We start from the raw sequence: 23,425 nt of genomic DNA, 5'->3' as shown, positions 1-23,425 counted from the left end.
AATGTCTCTGGGTGACCAGCAGGCTCACTGGTCCAGAGCCGGCGGGACAGGGTGGGCACCCTGCCCAAAGCTGACCACACATGTTTCTGGTCCCCAGACAGAGCTGTGACCTGGCCCTGCTCGCGGCTGAGGAGCCTGCCCACCATGGCGAGCCCCACTCTGAGCCCCGACTCCTCGTCCCAGGAGGCCCTGTCGGCCCCCACCTGCTCCCCCACCTCTGACTCTGAGAACCTCAGCCCCGATGAGCTAGAGCTGCTGGCCAAACTCGAAGAGCAGAACCGGTGAGTTGGGACCTGAGGGAAAGGGAGAGGCCCCAGGGGTACAGCCTGGGCCCCAAACAAGTTGCTTGTGCCACCTCACACTCAGAGCTAGGCCTGGCCCTGGGCCAAGTGACAGCTCCCACCAGAGGCTTGACAAGGACGTCTGCCGTCACCTCCCACCAGACGGTTCTCCCATTCAGTTGAGGAGGCCACGGTATCAGGGGGCCCAGTGGACCTGGCCTTCACTTCTCTAGCCTTTGTTGAAGGGAAGAGTAAATCCTCTGACTCGGGAGTTGGCCCTTCCCACTTCTCCTCTGGCCCACCCCCTGTTTTAAAGTGTAGGTTTTATTATTATGCCAGTATGGCGAGGCCAGCAGATCAGGAGATGACTGCCATTAAAAAGACAGTTTGGGGAATTCCCTGGTGGTCCAGTGGTTAAGACTCCACGCTTCCACTGCAGGGGGCATGGGTTCGATCCTGGTCAGGGAACTGAGATCCCACATGCCGCGCGGCATGGCCAAAAAAAAACAAACAAAAAAAGTTTGTTATGCACAGATTCCAAGAGGAGGGGCACAACACACCAGGCACCATGCAGGGCCACCCGGGGAAGCACCAGGGCCAGTCAGGAGGCAAAGGGAATGAGAAAATGTGCGCAGGAGCCTTTATTGTGGTTTCTGCCGGAAGGAATGGTGAGGCAGGGCAAGCAGGCTTAGGACTGGCTAGTCTGAATGCCTTCAGCAAGCTGGGGGCATAGGGGCTGGGCCTATTTGTCTAGTACCCGGCCCTGGGGTGATCAGGGCTAGAGGATAGTGGCCCTGAGTGCAAGAGCCTAACAGAGGTGGGTGGTTTGTGGGTTCTGGATTGGTTGGTTTGCATATGAAAAGTGCACTAGCAGGCAAGTCCTTAATTATCTCTAGGAGTCTGCTAGGCCTGGGAGGGGCAGTCCCTCCTGTCAGGGAGGCCCCAGATGTCAAAGCCTCAGAAGTAGGTGGTTCATGCAACTCCTTGCTAGTTGGGGGACCCCAGCCAGCATCTCACCCTCTCTGTACCTCGTCTGTAAACAAATCTTTACAAAACCCACAGGGTTGGTACGAGACTAAATGAGCTACTCCCCGTGCTTCTCAGCCCAGGGCCGGGCACAGAATGGGACACATGAATGGCAGCCTCTCCGGGGCTCCCGGGATCGGGACCAGGGCTCAGAGAGGTTAGGGCACTGGCCAAAGTCACTCAGCAAGTGCCGCTCAGGAAAAACAACTTAGACCCAATCCCTGGTATCCTCTGGGACCCCAGGGAGGAGGGGCCAGGCTCTTTGGGACCCAGGGGCCAGGGTGGGAAGCTCCTGCAGCCTCCCCCCTCCCCCCCTGCCACACGCAGGCTCCTGGAAGCCGACTCCAAGTCCATGCGCTCCATGAATGGCTCCCGGCGGAACAGTGGCTCCTCGCTGGTGTCCAGCTCCTCAGCTTCCTCCAACCTAAGCCACCTAGAGGAGGACACATGGATCCTGTGGGGCCGGATCGCCAACGAGTGGGAGGAGTGGCGGCGCAGGAAGGAGAAGCTGCTCAAGGTGGCGCAGGCGGCAGGGCTGGCCGGGCGGCCGGGGGGTGGGCAAGGTCTGCCAGGGGCCCCAGCATGAGCAAAGGGCAGGACTGGAGGTGTGTGGGCACTTTCAGGGTGCCTTGCCAGGGCCGGGGGGATGGGTGTGGAGATCAGGGAGGGGCTGGCACCCCAGGCACCCACTTGCTTCCTGCCCATGAGTTCCGTGATGGGCTGGGGCGGCGCATTCAGCCCCGTGGTTGCTGTGTGCCGTGCAGTGGCTCGGCCGAGCTCTGGGCCCCGGGTGAGGCGTGGGTGGACCCGATCTCAGAGGCCGGGCTGGGCGGCCGTGGGGAGGCTGCGCTGGGATGGGGTCCAGCCCGGCCTCCCCATCGCACCCCCCGACCCCCCCACCCCCTCTCTGACCCTGTCGCCAGGAGCTGATCCGCAAGGGCATCCCGCACCATTTCCGGGCCATCGTGTGGCAGCTCCTGTGCAGCGCCACGGACATGCCAGTCAAGAACCAGTACTCGGAGCTGCTCAAGATGTCCTCACCTTGCGAGAAGCTGATCCGCAGGGACATCGCCCGTGGACCCGATCGCAGAGGCCGGGCTGGGCGGCCGTGGGGAGGCTGCGCTGGGATGGGGTCCAGCCCGGCCTCCCCATCGCACCCCCCGACCCCCCCACCCCCTCTCTGACCCTGTCGCCAGGAGCTGATCCGCAAGGGCATCCCGCACCATTTCCGGGCCATCGTGTGGCAGCTCCTGTGCAGCGCCACGGACATGCCAGTCAAGAACCAGTACTCGGAGCTGCTCAAGATGTCCTCACCTTGCGAGAAGCTGATCCGCAGGGACATCGCCCGCACCTACCCGGAGCACGAGTTCTTCAAGGGCCAGGACAGCCTGGGCCAGGAGGTGCTCTTCAACGTCATGAAGGTGAGGACCCCTGGCCCCACGGAGAACCGCTGCGGTCACCAGGCCCGGCAGCACCCTGCCCTGACTCGCATGTGTTCCCTCGCAGGCCTACTCCCTGGTGGACCGGGAGGTGGGCTACTGCCAGGGCAGCGCCTTCATCGTGGGCCTGCTCCTCATGCAGGTAGGTGGCCTGGGCCTGGCCCATCCTGGCTCTGTCTGCCCCCAGGAGGTGGACAAAAGGAGAGTGTTACCTCCATCCGGTGTCCTCCTAGGTCAGAACCTCCCTGTGTCCACCTGTGACCTCTGACAGTCTCCCAGCCAGGCCCCCAGGGGGTGAACACAGAGGGCTGGCCACCTGTTCTGTCCCCTGTCCTGTCCCAAGATTGGAGGGAGGGGTAGGCCGTCCTACTCCGTCACCTCCCGGGGTTGGGTGGGACACTCAGGCTTAGGTCAGCCAGTGTGATGTTTATGGGGCTCGGGGTTTCCTCCAGAGAATCCAGCAGGCTTAGGAGGGGGAGAATGGAGATGGCTGGGAATGGACCAGAGGATGCCTCCACCGTGGGCTCTGGAGGTGGCCAGACCTGGGGTTCAAGTCCCAGCTCCACTGTTTCCTGCCAGGCGGCCTTGGGCAGGTGACTTCAGCCTCAGGAGGCTTCCTGTCATTGAAACAGGGTGATGATATTTACCAGAGAGGTTTGCTGTGTGGGTCCGGGCAGCCCGGCACTGTCCACGTTCAATAAAAGTAAATGGAGTAGGGCTTCCCTGGTGGTGCAGTGGTTGAGAGTCCGCCTGCCAATGCAGGGCACACGGGTTCGTGCCCCGGTACGGGAGGATCCCGCGTGCCGCGGAGCGGCTGGGCCCGTGAGCCATGGCCGCTGGGCCTGCGCGTCCGGGGCCTGTGCCCCGCGGCGGGAGAGGCCACGACGGTGAGAGGCCCACGTACCGCAAAAAAAAAAAAAAAAAAAAAAGTAAATGGAGTAGAGACAAGCGAAGCCATAAGAAGAGCAGTGGGTGCCCCCCCACCCCCACTCACAGCCCCCTGCCCGCCCACCCCCAGATGCCCGAGGAGGAGGCCTTCTGTGTGTTTGTGCGGCTGATGCAGGAGTACCGCCTGCGGGAGCTCTTCAAGCCCAGCATGGCAGAGCTGGGGCTCTGCATCTACCAGTTCGAGTACATGCTACAGGTGAGTGGGCCCAGGGGCGGTCCCGCCTGCCCCCTCCTCTCCACCAGCCCACACCTACGGGTGCTAACGTCGGCCGTCCCGGTGAGTCTCTTTGACTGAAAATTCCATGCCTGAGAAATCACATCCAGAGGTTCCAGCTCAGAGAAGGGCTCTACTCCCCAAGGGGCCATAAAGCACTGCCCTGAAGGATGCTTTGAGGGACCAGGCAGGGCCCAGCCCCTTCCAGTGGGGGCTCCTCAGAGCTCGGGGCTCACAGAGCCATTACGGCCAGGGTGGAGGGGTCAGCCTGGCTCAGACACACCCACGGCTCCCTCCTGTCTGCTCCCCAGTGTGGCAGAAGGAGGGAAGGTGTTGTCTGCCTGCCTTTGCTGATTACTGGAGAATCGCAGCAGCCTCTGTTTATAAATAGCAGTCCCACAGGGCCTGCTCCTGGCTGGCAGAGAGAGCCGGTATACATGTGTGTACACACACACACACACACACACACACACACACACACACACACACACACACACACACACACACACACACACACACACGCCCCCTTCCTCGGGCCCAGGGGATGGGGAGGTGCTGTCGGTCGAGGGGACCGGTAGTGCCAGCAAGCAGGTGTTCCAGGGCCACAGGGGAGGAGCACTTCCACCCCAGGCTGGGGAGCTGAGAGCTCCTGTGGCGAAGGAGCTGGCCGCCACCAGAGAGCTCCTGAGTCAGGAAGCCCAGGGCAGGCCCGGGGACAGCCCGAGGGTGTGTTCTCCCAGTGAAGGACCTCCAGGGGGTCCTACCGCCTTCTCCAGCCTCAGTTGGCCCAGTTTCTGTCGCTTTCCAGCAGTCTGAAGTTCAGACCAGTCAGACAGGCATCCCTTGAGCGTTGCTGGGCACAAAGCACAGAGCACTGTGGGGGGCGGTGGTGAGGGTCCCCCAGGCAGCTGGGCCTTCTGCCGTCCCTGCGCACGTCCTCGCCTAGTGCTGCTCAGAGCTCTGGGGTGCTGCCGCCCCACCCAGACACAGTACGGGGGGCTGCCCAGGGCAGGTCAAGGAAGGCTCCCTGGAGGTGCAGGCACTGAGGCCTAGCACTTGCGGGTGGAGGGAGCCGGTGAGTGCTGACGGCTGTGCCCAGCACCCTCCTCATGGTGCCTGGCCTCCCCCTGCACCCCAGGAGCAGCTCCCGGACCTGAACACCCACTTCCGCTCCCAGAGCTTCCACACGTCCATGTACGCCTCCTCCTGGTTCCTCACGCTCTTCCTGACCACCTTCCCGCTGCCCGTCGCCACGCGCGTCTTTGACATCTTCATGTACGAGGTGAGGGCCGCGTGCCCCTCCTCTCCTGGCCGCTCTGGGTGGGGTGATTCACGCCCCCAGTGGAAATGATTCCAGGGCTCAGGGAGGGGTCGGAGGGCTCCCCAGGAGCATGACCAGAGATGCACTTCCCCCGCCTCCTTCGCAGGGCCTGGAGATCGTGTTCCGGGTGGGCCTCGCCCTGCTGCAGGTGAACCAGATGGAGCTGATGCAGCTGGACATGGAGGGGATGTCCCAGGTGGGCCAGGGCGGGCAGGCTTGCCCCCCAGCAGGGGCACCTGGGCAGGTGGAGCCCTTCTGAGAGATGGGGAGGCCCTGGACTTCCTGAGCGCCCTGATCCTTTCCCATCACCTCTGCCCCCGCAAGGTCTCCATGGAGGACTGGAGTTGGGGGGTGCCCGAGGAGCCCCAGGCTCTGCCAGACACAGCCCAGGGCCAGCAGCCTGGCAGCAGGGAGAGAGGAAGGCCCAGGCCAAGCCCTGGGAGTCCTCCCGCTTCACTTGCCCCCAGCTCCGTGTCCCCAGAGCCTAACATGGCAAATAGTAATACTGGCCAAACCAGGAGGCCTTGGGTGTGGTTTTGGCCCCAGCAACCAGGCCGGGCGAGGGCACAGGAGGCAGTGAGGGGGCTGGGGCAGACTCTCGCCCTGCCCCACCACAGCCTACCCCAGCTGCCCTGCCTGCTGAGAAGAGGCCGGCCTGCATCTCACCGCCATGTCCTCATCATGCAGGACCCCGCCCCCTCCCAGCGTCCTCCAGCTGGTGCTTCAGGGAAGAATGCACAAAGGCCACAGTTGTGTCCACGAACACGGGCATCCATTGTCCGCAGCTGCCAGAGGGGGCCAGCTGGGCTAGGGAGTGGGAGCCAGCCTGGCCCCGAACTGCAGCAAGCTGTGTCCACCCGGCAGCTTGCGCTTAACTCTTTGCAGAGGTTCCCGGGGCCCCAGGCGAGCAGGCAGACCACTGAGGGGTCCTCCCTCTGGCTTCCTCCGCACCACCCCGATCCTTCAGCCTCTTCCGTCTCCTCTCACTGCCCTGGGGCAGCAGCATGTCTCCCCCTTCCTCCGTGAAGGTCCTCTGTGCTCGGACCCCACCCATACCCACACCTGGCCTTCGCCCCCAGGAGCTCCCGAAGCCCGCTTTCCCTGCAAACAGAGACCTGGCTGCAGGCAGCTCCTTCTCACTCGATCCACACAACGGGCCAGGTGATGGCGAGGGCCCAGGCCGGCTGGCTCTGGCCGTCCCTCCTGGTGTGCCCAGGCCCTGCTCCAGGGAAGCAGGGTGCCGCAGGGGCTCGGGTGGCCCCAGGCAGTCAGGGCCCGTGTGTCCGTGACCACCCATGTCCCCACAGTACTTCCAGAGGGTAATCCCCCATCAGTTCGACAGCTGCCCAGACAAGCTGATCCTCAGGGCTTACCAGGTCAAGTACAACCCCAAGAAGATGAAGAGGTCAGTACCGGGAGGCCAGGGTGCTGGCAGAAAGGGGGTCCCCGAGGGTGGGACAGTGAGCACGTCGGCCCTCCCCCTCTGCAGGCTGGAGAAGGAGTACGCAGCCATGAAGAGCAAGGAGATGGAAGAGCAGATCGAGATCAAAGTGAGTGCCCGGTTGGCCTGGGCAGTGTTGGCGGGAAAGGGGAGGCGGGGGTTGGTGGTGGTGGTGGATATGCCCTCGGGAGCCCCCTTGACGGCCGCTAGAGGGCAGCCCACCCAGCGCGGGCCACACAGCAGGGGGTCCATAGGCTCTGAGAGGTGGTCCCTCGGCCTGCCTGTCCTTTCACTCACCACCAGGCCGGCATGGGAGCAAGGGCCCCCCACCCCAGCACTGGGGACACGGTGGTGAACAGGGCCACTGAGATTCAACCTCCAGCCCTTTCCCCTCCCGGAGGTCTGGGGCTGGGACTGAAAGGTCCAACCCTCTCATCACAGGACTGGGTCCCCTGGCAAGCAGCACCATCCTTAGGTGATGAGGGGGGTGGGGGCTTTCCAAAAGTCGTCTCATTAACATAACAAAGACACCTTTATTCCTCTCCTCACTTAGGAAATTCCCAGGGTTTTAGGAGCCTGTGCCAGGACCAGGGACAAAGACCAAGTATATATTCCTTGTAAATCACAATATCATAGAGGGTTTTCTGGGTGTGCAGAGCCTCTGAACCCAGACGTCCCTCCATCTCCTTCCCTCTGCTTTCATCCCTCCAGACGTGATTTTGGTTATTCCCTCAACAGGCGTTTAGTGAGCACTATGTGTCAGAGTCACAGCAGGACTGAAGGCCCCCAGTCCAGTGGAGGTGGGGGACAGACACAAACACAAACAGCAGCACAGCCTGGCTCTGTCCTCCTCAGGGGCAGAGTCCCACAGTGGCTGGGACTGGAGTCCCACAGACCAGAGTTCGAATCCCAGCTCTCCTACAGACCAGCTGTGTGACCTGCCAGGAGGGTGAATTCACCTCTCTGATCCTCAGTGTCCCCTTCTGCAAAATAGGGACGATGCTCTCCTGTTCAAATCATTATTATTATCAACCACCACCATCATCGTCATCCCTACCTCCTCTAGAAAGGCAGAGACAGAACCTAGATTAGAATCCAGGTCACCTGCCACCCATACCTGAGTGGCGAAAGAGGGCATCATTGTCCTGGCCCTGTTTGTAAGTTTTTGAGAAACAGTCTTGTGTCCTGAATTTTTAAGCATCTCCCTTTCTCAGGAACAGCAGCTTTACCGATGCACCAGTCCAAACGTGTATGTGTTTTTTGCTCACGCACAGACAAGGGCCTGCTGCCATGTGGTGACCATGATGGCTTAGCAGTAGGGAGGGACACAGCGGATCCTCAAACCACATGCCCAGCCTGGAAAATTATCACTAGAGGAGACTGCGTGCCCCAAGGGCAGGGCAGATGCCTTCTCCCCTGACCCTGCCCTGTGCCCTTTCACCTTTCGCCTGTTTAAAAATGTATCTGGGATTTGTTTTAATCAGGTATGGTGAGGTGACAGACACAGAGACAACTGCCTTCAAGAGAAGAGTTTATTACTCACAGGAGGGGGCACACCTCTGCATGCAGGGCCACATGGGGAAGCACCAGGGTGGGTCAGGAGGCAGAAGGAGAAAAGCATGGGCCAGAGCCCTTATTGTGGTTTCCACAGGAAGGGATGGGCGAGGCAGGGTAGGCAAGTTCAAGAGACTTCAGGATTGGCTAGTTTGAATAATTTCCAGGCTCTGGGCTATAGGGGTGGTCCCTAGCTGTCCTGGAACAATTGAGAGCAGGGGAAATACTAGCTGGGTGTGCGAGAGTTAGATAAGGGAGGTGGGTGGGGGCATGGGCTCTGGATTGGCTGGTTTGCCTGTGGAAGGCAAGCTAGTAGGCAGGTTGTCTACTCTCCCTAGGAATTAGCTAGCCCTGGGAGGGGCAGGATTAGCAAGGCCGCAGGATGTCAAAACATTAAAAATACAGAAAAAAAGGGACTTCCCTGGCAGTCCAGTGGTTAAGACTCTGCGCCCCCACTGCAGGGGCCACAGGTTCAATGCCTGGTTGGGGAACTAAGATCCTGCATACCGCATGGCAAAAAAAGAAAAAAAAAATTTAATAGTGTAATTAGTACATAGGCCCCCATAGTCCTTGTTCACTCTCTGTCTGGTTTTCCCTTGGGAGGAAGAGGAGCGAGGCGAGGTGTTGGTCGGCACATCCAGCGCTTCCAGGGATGGCTGAGCTTGTGGCATCAATGCGTTGAGGCCAGAAAAGGGGCAGACATTCCAGGGGTCAGGGGTCAGGACTCGGGTTCTGGATCCCTATGAGCAACAGAGACCTGTGCCAGCAACAGCTCTGACCCCAGTGAGCTGGGAGGCTCGGGCAAGACACTGCCTGCCTCCAACTCAGTTTCCCCTCCCATGACATGAGTCAGTGCCCATCAATCAAGTCTGCAATTCCCTGTGACCACAGTTGCTTCCTGGGAGTGCTCTGGGTGTTTCCATGGCCTGTTTCTCCCCGGTAGAAACCAGGCAATGTTCTGTGTGATCCACAGGGAAGCAGAACCCTCACTAATCCATCGATCAAAACTATTTCTGTACCCACTGCTTAAGGGGTACGTAGTTAGAAACTAGGTGCAAGGCAGATGTGAACCTCCCCTGCTTCCCAAAAGGCTGCGAGGGAACCTAAAACCACAAATATGTAACCAAGACTACCAGCACAAGATGGAAGGCAGAAGCAAGGAGACCATCTCCAGAACCCCAGCCGGGGGAAACTGACCACTCTTGGGTACAGCTGGCTCTCAGTGGGTTGCAGAAATGCAGTTGTCAAACTGAAAGAAGCATGTGTTCAGCAAGACCTCTTCCCCTGGACCCAGACTCTGAGTTTGTCCTCTGAGAATTCAACCCTGGCGCTCCAAGTGAAACAGTGAGGGGTGGGGCCTGTCTGCAAGGGGCTTCCCCCAAAACCCAGAGGCCTTTGCCCTGTGGGAGGCATCACATTGGCCCTTGACAGGCTCAAGCGTGGGGTAGAAACAGACTCCAGAGCAGGGACCACTCCCCCCAACGCCCCCCACCTCCCTGCACACACAGTGCCTAGCCACCAAAGTGATCACATTATTTTTACTGAACCAGAGTTTGTTTTTAAAAAAACACCTGGTGGACCATTCCGAAAGAGAATTGGCCTTGACTGTTTTCTGGAATCACTGACCCAGAGCATGAGACACTGGCGCCGTCCTGCCGGGAGGTGGCCTAGCCCTGAAGGGACAGACCTCTGTGTGTACAGGAGCAGGAGGCGGCCTCTGACGTGCTCTCCCCTCTCCCCGCATAGAGGCTTCGGACAGAGAACCGGCTCCTGAAGCAGCGGATTGAGACCCTGGAGAAGGTGAGGGGTGCGGCCACCAGCCTGTGGTACCGAACCCTCCCAGCCCCGAGCAGGACCCAGCAGCCAGAGGGCCAGCCAGCCTCCTGCCCCGGGCGCTGCGCCCCACCCCACCCCACCCCCGAAGCCTGTGGCGTAAATCCCAGAGGCCCCACCACAAGCCCCACTGAGATTTGGGCTGCTGTATAAATTTGGGACTGTGGCGAAACTTTGCTTGAGGAGGGATTGAGTTATAACCCTGCTAACTGCAAACACGGAAATCCATTTGTGCCCAGTGCCCTCCCGGGCTGCCTGGGTGCGGGCTGCTCAGACAAAAGAAAGGAGACAGTGGGGGAGGAGGGGGTGGGCTCGCACTGTGGAGGGGCTGCCATAGCCTTGACCCTGGCCCCCAGCCTGTTTTTAAGGATGGGAGTAGAAACGGGGATCCTCTACTTCCAGCTCCCCACTCAGTCTTGCTTGACCCTCCACTGACCACAGGGAGTAGGTGGAATTTGTTGCCCTTGCCCCAAAGCCTTGATTCTTGCTTTGCCTCCAAATTAAAATGCACCCACCGGGCCCAGTGCTTCCCTCCCCTGCCCCCTCCCCGGATGGTACCTCCTCACGAGTGAGGCCCCTGCCTGGTGGCCCCCATGAGTAACACCGCCCTCCCCACTCACACGCAGACCCCTCTCCAGGACGGAGCTGGCTCTGGCTTTGGTCTTCCTCTGGGTCCTCTCCCGCTGGTTCTCTGGTTCTCTGGCCTCACTGCTCTCTCCCTGCTTCTAGAGACAGCCCACTGCGTTAGTGACGAGTGGTTCTTGTCTGTCTCTCCCTCTCTCCTGTCCCCGCGTCTTCTGCTCTGCCTCTTCCCCCTGTCGCTCGGAACCCCTCCACCGGCTAGGAGAGCGCTGCTCTGGCTGATAGGCTAATCCAGGTACTGTAGCTTTTCGTCTCCCGCTCCCACTTCTTCCTGGTCCCCGCACATGACCACCAGACCACCTCTGCCCTGGCCACTGCCATCCCCCGGGGGGTGAGGGGGGCAGGCCTGGAGCTGCGCATGGGGGTGACTGGGGACCGCTTCTCCCGGGAGACAGAGGCTTCCCTCTGGGGGAGGGGGCGTGCGTGTGAACGCGTGGTGCGTGTGGGTGCATCTGTGAGTGTAGCCACACGCACATGCACAGGTTTCCTCCCTCCAGGGGACACAGCTGGGGACCCAGGAGGGCTCGGGGACCCTGAGGCTGCATCAGCAACAGGCCCTGGTGTGTGCACGGCTGAGCCTCCCCAGCACACACACACACACACACACACACACACACACACACACACACACCTACACCTTCTGGCCCCTCACGCTCTTCTCTGCTCCCACCTGCAAGGCCTGCCATCTTCTTTCACTCACCTGCTTCTGCTGCTGCCTCATCTTGAATGGCTTTATCTGGAAGCTTCTGCCCACTACCTAGTGGCTCTGAGCCTGGAATGGGGGGCCTAAATTGGGTGGGCTGAAGGGATGAGGCCGGGGGGGGCCTCGGGCAGGTGGAAGTCCCGGGCTCCAGGACTGGAGAAGGCCCCACGAGAGGTGTATCCCACCCCCCGACCTGGCCCTAAGGAGCCAGCCCTGAGCCTCTGGGCCCTTGGCTACCCCCACATCCCCAGCCTCACCAGCAGAGCCCAGCCTCTGCTGTGCCATGTGCCCTGGATAAGGACTTCTTTCTCCTTGCCTGGGACAGAGACTGTGAGCCAGAGCCTGGGCCCCGGGTGGCTGTGCTCCTCCAGGTTCCTCCCAGAGTGTCCTGTTCCTGCCGGTGCCCCCATCCCCAGGCCCCGTGGGGTGCCCCATCCCAGGCTCTGAGTGTGGGAGGCCTCACCCCTCTTCCTTCCGCCCCACCTCCACCCTCTCTGGGCCTCGCCTGGGGTGTGAGCAGAGGGTCACGGCCCCCTCTCCTCGCTGTGCTCAGGGGCAGGTGACACGAGCGCAGGAGGCTGAGGAGAATTACGTCATCAAGCGGGAGCTGGCAGTGGTGCGGCAGCAGTGCAGCTCAGCGGCCGAGGACCTGCAGAAGGCACAGAGCACCATCCGGCAATTGCAGGAGCAGCAGGTAGCAGGCTGGGTGGGCGGGGCCACCAGGGCCAGGCCATGCCCCGTGCCCAGCTGCCTGCAGGGCTCTTGAGCAAATGGCTACAAATCAGCCCTGCCTCAGCCCCTGGCCCGACTGTTCCTTGCTGGGGGGCAGGGGACCCAGAGCAGAGTGCAGATTCTCCCCCATCCTCAGCAGCAAACAGCCCCACACCCAGGGGGGATCCCGTGTTTTCCCAATAGGGTGTCTGTCCTACCACACTGAGAGCAAGGCAGTCACCCTCCCCGGCCCCCAGCCTCAGCACAAGAGCCCTTGGGAAGCAGCTGTCCCTGCCGGACCCCTCCTTCCACTGATGGGGCTGTGATTCTTTGGGGGAGCCCTGGTGTCCCCCCAGGGTCTGAAGGGCTGTTGGGCTGTTATCAAACTAAACCCGGGTCCGCTCACCTGACATGCAGCAAAGCCAATCCACCAACACTGGGTTGTGCCGAAGGAAAGTAAAGCATCTATTGCAAACAAGGAGAACAGGCAGCTCACGCTCAAAAGAACCCATAAAGTCCCCAATGGCTTTTAGGCAGGGGTTTTTAAAGACGGTGTTGGGGAGAGGGTCCTAGGATGCATGATCAGCTCATGGATCTCCTTCTGATTGGCTGGTGGTGAGGTAACAGGGTGATGTTTCGGGAATCTCCATCATCAGCCTTCTGGTTCCAACCAGTCTGGGGTGTGCGTGCTTGTGCTCAGCATGTAGTCACTGTCCTCTACCTGGCTGGGGGTCTCAGTTTCTGCAGAACAGCTCAGAGATCCGTGTCAGATGGTTATCTATGTCCCTTCAGGAGGACCTAGGCACCCTGTGACCTACTGTCCTCATCATTAACTGCTTGCTGCTCTCTGGAACTCAGGGAAGGCCTAGGAGACTAAAGCCTTTTTCTACAAACAAGCAACGGGGACACCAAAGGGTTTTTGTACCCGGGAAGGCCCCACAGGGTCCTGCTCGGTTTCAATCCCCCCTTATCTTTGAAACTTGTCAATCCTGACGGGGAGAGGGGTGACACAGAAAGGCAGTAAAGTTTTGGATGGAGAGGTTAATCCTAAGCTTGGCAGGGGAACTCAGCTTTAGGGGGACTCAGTTTCAGGGCTTCCCTGGGGGGGCCAGCCATGCAGGGCAGGAGCTGGGACAAGGGAGAGGGTAACCCCTTCCAGCACCCAGCACTTTGCCCTCGGAAGAGGGTCTGGCCTGTGCCCACCAGTCTGAGCCGGTGGGATGGGGGTGAGGGGGCAGCCCAAGTCTGTTGTGGGGTCATGAACTTCGGATGGCTAGTGGGACGACCCATGGGCTGGAGCACTGCAGAGAGTCCGCTTCTCCCAGAGAGGGCTTTCAGAACTTTCCTCCAGACGTACCCAGCACGCTGCCTGCCTTATGTGGCAACCCACCAGCAGCTGCAGCCTGCAAACTCAGCATGCATGCCCCAGCGCAGGTCCCAGAGGGGCAGGGAAGGATGCTGTAGGCTCCCTGCGATCCAGGGCTGAACACAGCAGGGCCTGGCAGTGATCTGGGGGCGGAGGGGGGGGTGTCCCTGATTTGGAGAAACCCCAGGGTGCTCAAGAAACAGTGGGTGGAGACGGAAGGGTCATTCGCTGAGGAGGGCCCACTCACCCAGGCCTGGAGACCTGGCCTGAGGGATGCAAGCTGATTCTTCGCTCCCAGGTACAGGGGGGTGGAACTTCACTGTTGCTCCCCTGCATCCATCTCCTGCCCCGCAACTTCGAGTGCTGTAGCCCCACCTGGCTCTGAAGCAGCCAGGCCAGTGGGGAAACTGAGGCTGGGCTAACCCCACCCATGGCATGATGCCCCCTCTCAGGCCAGTCAGAGAGACATTCACCTGCCACCTCTGAGCTCTGGCCTTTAGGGCCTGATCGGAGCTGGGTGAGGCAGGGAGGCCGCTGCAGGCAGAGGGACGGAGTGCGGGAGGTGCCAGCGCAGCTCCTGAGCACCGTCTCTAGAGGCTCCCAGAGGACGTGCAGCCTGGCAAGAGGTTGGCGTGGGGCCCGGAGCCCATCTGAGCCAAGGGAGAGCCACTGGTACCCATGGGCCTCAGAGACCCCCAGTGGTCAAGGGCAGCGAGCAGACCTGGGCAGCTAGGCAGGTGGGGGAAGAGGGTGGCAGCTGCCCTGCCAGGCTCCCCGGGGAACCAAGATGCAGGCCCCGCTCTGACCCCAGGGGCTGCCCTCCCCCACTGGCCAGGTTTGTTTTGTTTAGTTTTGGCTGCGCCACGTGGCATGTGGGATCCTATTTCCCCCGACCAGGGATCGAACCTGTGCCCCCTGCAGTGGAAATGCGGAGTCTTAACCACAGGACCGCCAGGGAAGTCCCACGGCCAGGTCTTCTTTATTGGGCCCACCCATCACCCCTCGGACTCCTAGGGTACCTTTGAGAAGCCCCTGGGCACTGATCAAGAAAGGAGTCTCAGCAAACTCTTTCCCCATCTGCCGCATACCACCCTCACCCTGTGGTTAGGCCACGGGCCACACAGCAGGAAGGGGTCTCCGGAGAACTCACCCTCCGTCCTCATCCCAGTAATCCTGGGAACCAGTCACTGGTGTCCCTTTCCATGGCATCCTGAGGCCATGGAAAGTCCCCTCTGTTCCCAGGACCCCTAGACACAGAGCATCAGGGCCCCCATGGCATCCGGCCCCTCCGGCAGACCTGGAGTTTCTCCTCACCCCCCTCTCCACCCACAGCCCGGCCCTGGAGGTGGATGGGGTGGGGCCAGGCCTGGGCCCACAGCCGGCTTGGCAGGAAGGCTGCCCACCTCTGGCCGCAGGCTGGGGCCCAACGCAGCCCTCTGCCTGTCCCCAGGATAACCCACGCCTCACCGAGGACTTTGTGGCCCACCTGGAGACGGAGCTGGAGCAGTCACGGCTGCGGGAGACCGAGACTCTGGGGGCCCTGCGGGAGATGCAGGACAAGGTTCTAGACATGGAGAAGGTGCGACTGGGCAGGTGCTGGGGGAACCCTGGGGAAGGGGAGGTGACAAGAGGCCCTAGCCAAGAAGGGGCAGCCAGGGGGACCAGTGGGACAGGCCCTGGAGTCAGAGCCCCCTGCCCCAGCAGCCCCCAAGGAGCTCAGGGCACCTCCCTCGGCCCCTGCCTCCTTCTCCTTGGTCTCCACACAAGGGTCTCGGCAGATGGGAAGTTGGGCCCCTCACCCTCAGACCCTCTCAAGCCCTGGAGGTACAGACATGCGTGCACTCAAACACACACGAGCATACAAAAAGCAACACCACTCCACAAGGGGTGCACCCGCCCTCATGGACCAGGCACCAGGCCACCAGTGCGGTGGCCTTCATGGGCTCCCTGGGCTGTATGTGTCCCCCCTCAGGTCCTGGGTTCCAGGATGGAGAGAGGGGGAGGGAAGGCCAAGGCCCAGGCCCATCAGGGCTGCTCCCCTCCATGGAGACACCACCCAGGGGGCCATCCTCTCCCACCTGCAGCCCTGCACGGGCACCAGGCCTCTTGGTCCCTCCCCAGCTCCTTCCACACCGGTTATTGTCTCAATTCCCAAGGCGCTGCCAGAAGGGAGGTGCCCCGGCCACCAGAGGGCAGCACTCACCCACCGGCAGGAGCCATGCCCCCTACCTCCAAGCTGCGCTATTTTGGGTGCCCTCCCAGGTGGGATGTCTCTGCCATGGGGCCATCGGCCTCTCGGTCCCCAACTGCCCGCCTGCCCAGAGCTGGGCTTCCCATCCCCCTCCCTCCACATCAGACGGAAATGTGGGCCCAGTAGGTCTGCCACCACCCCCCAACCCTAACTCCCAGACTCAAACGAGGGTCAGGGAGTTGGCTTTTGGTCCAAGAGGCTGGAGCACGAATCGCTCATCACTGAGCCCTTGGGAGGCCAGGATAGGGCCTAAGCCGGCCCTCAGTCCATCCCCAGGGAGACGGTGCTGAAATCCACGGTCTTCTCTGCTCCAGCTGGGCCAGGTCCCGGGTCTGGGCCCGGAGGGTGTGGATCTCAGATTCCCAGGCGGGTAGCATCCGTCCTGTCCCAGCCTACCCAGTGTTACTAGCAGTCACATGTTGTGAGGGGGTTGCCCTAGGCCAGTCGTGCCAGAGAGCAGGTGCTGTTATTACACCGATTTTACAGACCAGGATGTCCAGCTGGGGCGGCAAGGGCGGGATCTACTCCTCTCGGGCCTGGTCCTTGTTCCCCCCGGCGCATCCGGGGGTCCAGGGTGCGCCCTCTCCCAGCCGGGCCTGAGCGCAGAGGAGAGGAGAGCCGGGGCGTGGGGCCTGCGGGAAGGGCCGCGTGGCCGCGCAGCTCCCCTGGGCTCTGACCGCTCTCTCCCCGCAGAGGAACAGCTCGCTGCCCGACGAGAACAACGTGGCGCAGCTGCAGGAGGAGCTGAAGGCGCTCAAGGTGCGGGAGGGTGAGGCCGTGGCCTCGGCGCGGGAACTGAAACTGCAGCTGCAGGAGCTCTCGGACACCTGGCAGGTGAGGGAGGGCCTCGCCCGACGCGCACGAAGCGGCCTCGGGGCTCCCAGGCGGAGGCCGACCGCCGACCTCTCCCCGCAGGCCCATCTGTCCCGCGGCGGCCGCTGGAAGGAGTCCCCGCGGAAGCTAGTCCTGGGCGAGCTGCAGGACGAGCTGATGAGTGTGCGGCTGCGCGAGGCCCAGGCTCTGGCCGAGGGCCGCGAGCTGCGGCAGCGCGTGGTGGAGCTCGAGACGCAGGTGGGCCGCTGCCCGCCTGGGGAGGGGACTTGGAGCCCGGGGTCGGCCGCGCGGCGAGGCCGTGACCCCCGCCCGTCCGCCCCCAGGACCACATCCACCGCAACCTGCTGAACCGCGTGGAGGCGGAGCGAGCGGCGCTGCAGGAGAAGCTGCAGTACCTGGCGGCGCAGAACAAGGGGCTGCAGACGCAGCTCAGCGAGAGCCGCCGCAAGCAGGCGGAGGCCGAGTGCAAGGTGCCGCACCCCCACACACACCGCGCCCGCGCCCCCGCCCGTCCCGCCGCGCCCCTTGACCGCTTGTCCCCCCGCCCCCAGAGCAAGGAGGAGGTGATGGCCGTGCGCCTGAGGGAGGCGGACAGCATGGCGGCGGTGGCCGAGATGCGGCAGCGCATCGCCGAGCTGGAAATCCAGGTAAGCGGCGGGGCCGGGGCTGGGGCCGGGCTGCGGGGCGGGACCCCGCGCTGAAGTACGGCGACCTGGCCCGCCCGCAGAGGGAGGAGGGCCGCATCCAGGGCCAGCTGAACCACTCGGACTCGTCGCAGTACATCCGCGAGCTCAAGGACCAGATCGAGGAGCTGAAAGCCGAGGTGAGCGCGGGAGGGGCGTAAGAGCCCCGGTGTCCTCGGCCGGTGACGGGCCGGGAGTCGGCGCCTCGGGGAGCGGGAGAGGAGGGGGCCCGGCGGCCGGACTCCGTCCGTGGGTACGTCGGTCCACGCCTCCAGCGCGCGGGTCCCCGCCCCAGGTGCGGCTTCTGAAGGGCCCGCCGCCCTTCGAGGACCCGCTGGCCTTCGACGGGCTCGGCCTGGCGCGGCACCTGGATGAGGACTCGCTGCCGTCGTCGGACGAGGAGCTGCTCGGCGTGGGCGTGGGCGCGGCGCTGCAGGACGCACTCTACCCGCTGTCCCCGCGCGACGCGCGCTTCTTCCGCCGTCTGGAGCGGCCGGCCAAGGACAGTGAGGGCAGCTCAGACAGCGATGCCGACGAGCTGGCCGCTCCCTACAGCCAGGGCCTGGACAACTGAGGCAGTGCCCCGCGTGCTCGGAGCCCGGGGCCGCCGCCCGCCCGGTCCTTCGCCGCCGCCCGCACTTAACAAACTCCAGGCCCTCGGTGGTCCCGCCCACCCCGAGGGCCAGGACCAGCGCGGCAGGGCGCAGAGGGTAGGACCGAAGTCTGGGGATCCTGAGTCCCCTGGCAGGCCCACTCTCCCCAGCAGTGTTTACCCATCTTGGTCCGTACCCCTCTGGGCCCAGTTACCTGGAGGGTCTGCCCCTCTTAACAGCCAGGGCAGGGGAGGACCCAGGGGTCCCAGGACTGGAGGAGCAGGAACCTCCCCCCTCCTACCTGGCCTCCTTCTGGGACAAGGGTGGCCCGGCTGGGAAGGATCCAGGAGCCAGAGGAGGCCTGAGGAAGAAGAGGCCGCTCTAGGCCTGTCGTTACCACCCCCTACCACCCTCGGGACCCTTGGCCTCTGGGGACAGGTGGCCAGGCTGGGTTTTCCTGCCTGGGGGAGGCATTGTGGCCCCTGCGACAGAAACCAAAGCCCCCCCTACTGTGTGCAGGGCCGCGCAGGGTGTGAGTGGCCAGGCGGAACCAGCCAGGGCCTGGATAGTGTCTGTCTCTGCTTCTTGGGGGCCAGAGCAGCTGTAAGGAAGTGAAGAGACGCCCTTCTCCCCAGCACACCACATCTTCCTCTGTGACAGTCCCATCACCCCAGCCTGGCCAGTGATGAAGGGGCTCCCCGACCCAGGCTAGCCTCCTCTCCAGGGGGTCCCCAGCCTCCACTTCCGTTCCTTCTCAGTATCCCCAGCCCCACTCTCTGGCCAGAGCCAGGCCCCAGGGGAGGAGGCCTCCCAGTTGAGTTGCCTCCCTGCGCCTGCTCATGGTGGTCCCGTGGTCTCTGCTGAGTCAGAACCAAGAACGGTGCCAAAATCCAACGATGCCCCCAGACCCCTAGCCCCTGGGGCCTCACGGCCCTCGGGCTGACCCTCTCGGTGCTCCTGGAGCCTAGAGCATCACAAGCAGTCTCCCCAGCACTTCCGGGGGGGATTCATGCTCAGTACCCCCCTCCTGGTCGCCCACTCCTCGGTATCACAAAGCCTGGGGACCAGGGTGGGCATCCGAGGGGCTCTCCCACGTGCCCCCCACACCGCCCACCACCATTTTGCACACTGCCTGTTCACACTCCACATGTCGCCCAGGCGGGAAAGATGGAAAATAAAGTGTATTTACACAGTCACGGACAAGGGATGCTGAGCGGGGCAGGCCTTGGGTAGGGGAATCACCAGCAGCCATGGGTCCCCGGCCCCTTGTCCAGTGAAGCAGCGGGGAAGGGAGCAGGCTGTCCTTGCCCTTGGGGGCCTCCCACCATCTAAGAGAACCAGGCGTGGAGGTCATAGCAGGCCAGTGGGGGGGTGCCAAAGAGGCTGTCCAGGTCTGGTGCAGCGTGGAAGAGGAAAGGACATTCGCAGTGTGAGCATAAGTGTGGGCGTCAGAAGAGACGGTTAGTATTGTAGGAACAAGTCACCAAGGACCTGGGACGTCAGGCATATGGACAGACCCTTAGAGCAGGGCATTTTCAGGAGGGTGGCTCTGGAGATGGGGAGGGAGGATGGGCCATGATTTCCCACCTGGGTGACTCAGCTCGGGCCTCCCGAGAGACAGACACAGAGGAATGAAGGGTCTTAGCGCCTCAGGAAGATTCAGGATCTGGTTTATTCGGCACCCACTTCCCAAGGCCTTCCGGGTGCTCCACTGTGCCTGGTTCTGAGGGGTCCCAAGTGTAGTGGAGCAGACAGACACTGGGGTGGGGGCAGGGACTTAGCCTGCACAGTAGTGTGGCAAGTGCCTAGACTAATGCGTAAGGAGATCAGGGAAGGCTTCCTGGAGGAGGTGGGGGGGTATCTGCAAGGGCAGAAGCATAACGGTGAGACGTGGCAGGGACCAGGAGGAGGCACGTGAGGTCTGTGAAGAAGGAACAGGAGAGAGTGGGCCTGGCCAGACCTGGAAGGGGTTTTTCTAGTCAGGAGAAAGAGTTTGCACTATGAACTAAGGGCGCTGGGGAGCCATGGAGGGCTTAGGTGAGAGGGGTACCATCAGGTAGACTACAGTGTTGGGGGGCAGTGCAGAGGCAAAACAGCCAGGCAGTGGGGGTTCTCCTGGGGGAAGAAGGCCCAGAGAGGCAGCATCCTTTGTGCGGTTGCCCATGGAGCTGAGGCAGAGTCCCAGCTAGCACAGGGGTGACAGAGCCAGGGATGGCAAAGGAAGGCTTCCTAGGAGGAGATATTTAATTGGGTCCAGCCAGGTGCCAGCCAGGCCCTATCCTCTACACCCAGTGTGGACCCACCAAGTGTCTCCCACTCTGCTGCCTGATACCTGCCAAGCGGCAGGGCAGGACACTGGTTATGCACCAGGACAGCCGAATACCAGTTCTATACCCTCCCACGACAGCTCCTGTGGGCCCATGCATCATTCCCATCACAAAGATTTAACACTGAGACCCTGACAGTTGCTGTCTGCCTCTCCTGCTGCCACCGGGTAATTCCACCTGGCTGGCTCCCAGGAGGGGGCACGGCCTTCGGGGAAGTGTCTGAGGTTCTGCCCTGCTCCCTCACAGGGGCTGGCCTTGGAGCCCTGGCTGCCCAGCATGTCAGGAGTCAGCCCCTACCCTTGGGCTTGTCTCAGCATCTGGAAACAAGGACACCTGGGTCCTCACCAGGGCCCAGCTTAAAAAAGGGACCTCTGTGGACTTCCCTGGCAGTCCAGTGGTTAAGACTCTGCACTTCCAATGCAGGGTGCATGGGTTCGATCCCTGGTCAGGAGAACTAAGATCCCACATGCCACTTGGTGTGGCCAAAAAAAAAAAAAAAAAAAAAAAAAAGGAACTTCTGTAGTTTGCCACCTAACTGATTGGCTCCCAGGGGTGGAGGTGGCAGTGTCTCGCTGCGACAGCGCCAATGTCTCTTCAGACCCCAGGTTGGAAGGCAGCTGCTTCTGGGGTGGGGGACAGGCAGGACTTGGTGATTCCTGTCTGACAGGAACCTTGCTTCAGGGACTGGGTCTAGGAGCAGAGATAGGGCTGAGGGCCCAACACAGGGTCCCACTCTGTCCTTCTATCTGCCCCAGGGATTGTGGTTCCCCTTGGGCCTCCATCATTCTTGGTATGAAGCAGGACACCCTCAGGGAGGGAAGGCGTAAGGGGTGCATTTCCGGCAGGGGCACTTGGAAAGGAGAGCCTGGGCTGGGGCTTAAAGGGTCCAGGGTCAGGGTGACTGGACTGTGGGAGGGCAAGGAACTATGACTGGGGGAGACAAGTGAAGACATTGGTTGGCTCTGGTGAGGACCCTTGACTCTGGGACACAGGCGAGAATGCCTGGCTGGAGGGGCGTGGGGAGGACACCCGAAGTTGGGATGAAAGGCGAGGCCCATGGTTGGGAGGCACAGAGGGGCATGATGAGGGCACCTGGAGAGGAGTGGGCATTGTGAGGACTCCCTCATCTCCCACCCAGCCTTGGGAGAGGCTGCTCCTTCCCTGCAGGCCCTCCAAGTGCGGTCCACCCAGGAGGCAGGGAATGCCCTTCACGAGCCCTGGACCCAGCTGCAGGCCCGCCTTTTGCACTGCAGCCTCCTCGGTGAGCAGAGGGCAGTGTGTGCGCTTGAGAGGCCCTGGAGGGACCCGAGATGGCCATGGGTCTCAGGCCACCCCTGTCTCCCTCCTGCACCCCAGGGTGTGCAAAGTAGGGCGGTGCACAATGAGGAGGGACCTCAGGAAGGGGCCGCCCCACCCTCTCCTTGGATCCAAGCAAGCCTTTCCCACGTGTCTTTCCCCTCCCCCCCAGGAGTGCGCGCTCCCCTGGCCGAGCGTGGGAAGAGCTTGGTCAACTGGCCACACCGCCCACGCCTTGCTCACTCGGTCGCGCGGCCCCACCTAGGCCCCTCCTGCACCTAATTTTTCCATGAGAAATTGGGCATGAGAAAACCTACGTTCACGAACGCGGGTGGGTGCGCGGCGCTGGACCACGGGGACTCGGCATCGCCCGGTCCCACCCCAGCCCCTCCTCGCACGCCCCTATCCTCAATGGAGAAGACGCAAGGCCGGGGAGTGTTCGGAAAGGCCTTCAACCAGAGCTACAACCTGCTGTGCACAGCTGCCAGCACAGCCCGGCCCGGCTCCTCTCGCCGCCCTGCGGTCAGCTGCGCCGCTGGAGGGCCCCAGCCCGCTACCGCGAAGGCGAAAGTGAACAGGCTTCAGTGTCCCGGCTTTATTGCAAACTCGGGCTGCGCGCGGTAGACGATACACTGGAATCCGGGCAGGGCCTAGGCCGAGAGAGGGACGAGGCTCGAGGGGAGCGGGAGCTAGTCCTAAACCAAAGGGGCGGGGCTCAAGCGTGAGCCTTGGCCAAAGGTATGGGTGGGTCGCAAGCCTGGGCCAAAATTCTAGGGCTCTAAGGGGTCTGAGACCAATCCACAGGGAGCCGGACTCCAGGCGGGGAGGGGGAGATCTAAGACAAAGACGTGCAACCTGAGGGACGGATCCTAAGGCAGGGGTGGGGCGAGTGGGCGGGGCTAGGGTCTGGCTCAGTGGAAGGTCTCCACCTCTACCACGGTCCAGTCACCCTGCGGGGAAGTCACGTCATCCGGGGAGAAGCTAGTGACTGAGGTGATGCTGGCGCGGGACTCGTCCAGGGGAGACAATAGTTCGGCCCAGCGGCCCAGTTCGGCGTCGCTGAGCGCAGTGCGGGCTCCCCCCGCGCTGCCTGCACCCCCCACGTCCCCTGAGCCACCGGTGCCGCCCGCGGCACCCTCGGCCGCAGCTAGCAGCAGCGTCCGGCTCAGCAGGTGCTGCACGACGCTCGCCTGCAGCGCCCCCAGCGGCAGCTCGCCCAGACGCGCCGGCTTCGCGCCCCGCGAGGCCGCTCCAGCCCCAGCCCCAGCCCCAGCCGCCGCCTTCCCTCCGCCCGCGCCAGGCCCGAGCTCCGGATCCAGCGCGCCTGTGGCGGGAGTCGCCGACTCGGGCCCTTCAGCCTCGTAGATGGTGCACAAGCCGTCAGCAGAGCCCGACCCGGCAGCAGGAGACCAAGGCAGGGGCGCTCCTGCCGGGAGAGGAGCCAGGCTGGGCAAAGGGAGCGGGAAGCCCCGCCCCCGATACAAGACCCCGCCCCCTCCTTCAACTCCGCCCTCAGACCCAACTGTCCTGCCCCAGAGCTGCAAAGCCTCGCCTCCGACCTCGCCCTCCTACCGTCCCCAGACCTCGCACCTCCTACTGGTCCGCAGTGTCCGGAGGGCTGCTTACCTGAGGTGCCGCGGATGGCCAGCGGCGGAGTGGAACCACGGCTCCAGGCGGCCGGGTGGCAGGCGGCGAGCTCCGCATCGGCGGGCGGGGAGGTTGCGGCGCCGCCCTCAGGCCCACTGTCGTAGCCGCGCAGCTCTTCGGGCGTGCTCGTGGCGCTGCTGCTGTGGCCCGCCAGGTCCGGGCCGCTCAGCGTACTGGATGGGCTGCGCGAGGGCGGCGGCGGTGGACCCGGGGCCAGCGCCAGGGTCAGCCGTGGGCCCGAGATTGGGGCATCGGGACCCGGGGTTGGGGGGCGGCGTGGGGCTTGCAGAGGGGGTGAGGCAGGGGGAGAGGGGG

General features: G+C 62.7%; 2 protein-coding genes across 4 annotated transcripts in view; one reads left to right on the top strand and one right to left on the bottom strand.

Moving 5' to 3' along the window:
• The window catches only part of EVI5L (ecotropic viral integration site 5 like), a 30,191-nt gene extending 10,902 nt beyond the window's left edge, over positions 1–19,289 (top strand). The window contains exons 2-20 of one of the 3 annotated variants that reach the window (XM_055081090.1): positions 98–281; positions 1,635–1,824; positions 2,504–2,728; positions 2,814–2,888; positions 3,765–3,890; positions 5,047–5,190; positions 5,336–5,425; positions 6,537–6,634; positions 6,719–6,779; positions 9,971–10,024; positions 10,902–10,934; positions 11,956–12,096; positions 14,930–15,058; positions 16,424–16,564; positions 16,646–16,801; positions 16,888–17,034; positions 17,116–17,211; positions 17,292–17,387; positions 17,543–19,288. In XM_055081090.1, the coding sequence (XP_054937065.1) occupies positions 145–281; positions 1,635–1,824; positions 2,504–2,728; positions 2,814–2,888; positions 3,765–3,890; positions 5,047–5,190; positions 5,336–5,425; positions 6,537–6,634; positions 6,719–6,779; positions 9,971–10,024; positions 10,902–10,934; positions 11,956–12,096; positions 14,930–15,058; positions 16,424–16,564; positions 16,646–16,801; positions 16,888–17,034; positions 17,116–17,211; positions 17,292–17,387; positions 17,543–17,821 (2,418 nt within the window). In that variant the 5' untranslated portion in view covers positions 98–144 and the 3' untranslated portion in view covers positions 17,822–19,288. Of the gene's footprint in view, positions 1–97; positions 282–1,634; positions 1,825–2,503; positions 2,729–2,813; positions 2,889–3,764; positions 3,891–5,046; positions 5,191–5,335; positions 5,426–6,536; positions 6,635–6,718; positions 6,780–9,970; positions 10,025–10,901; positions 10,935–11,955; positions 12,097–14,929; positions 15,059–16,423; positions 16,802–16,887; positions 17,035–17,115; positions 17,212–17,291; positions 17,388–17,542 lie in introns of those variants that run through there. The other 2 variants (XM_055081084.1, XM_055081087.1) reach the window with 2 other exon arrangements.
• Positions 19,290–22,018: 2,729 nt separating this feature from the next.
• The window catches only part of PRR36 (proline rich 36), a 4,237-nt gene continuing 2,830 nt past the window's right edge, over positions 22,019–23,425 (bottom strand). Inside the window, exons 5-6 of the mRNA XM_024134364.3 lie at positions 23,090–23,425; positions 22,019–22,889 (exon numbers count right to left, since the gene is read on the bottom strand). Of these exons, the coding sequence (XP_023990132.1) occupies positions 22,375–22,889; positions 23,090–23,425 (851 nt within the window). The 3' untranslated portion in view covers positions 22,019–22,374. The remainder of the gene's footprint in view (positions 22,890–23,089) is intronic.

Source organism: Physeter macrocephalus, chromosome 2, assembly GCF_002837175.3.
Source record: "Physeter macrocephalus isolate SW-GA chromosome 2, ASM283717v5, whole genome shotgun sequence".
In the NCBI taxonomy this organism is placed as follows: domain Eukaryota; kingdom Metazoa; phylum Chordata; class Mammalia; order Artiodactyla; family Physeteridae; genus Physeter; species Physeter macrocephalus.
Note: the sequence above shows the minus strand (reverse complement) of the source record. Positions and strands in the feature narration are given on the sequence as shown.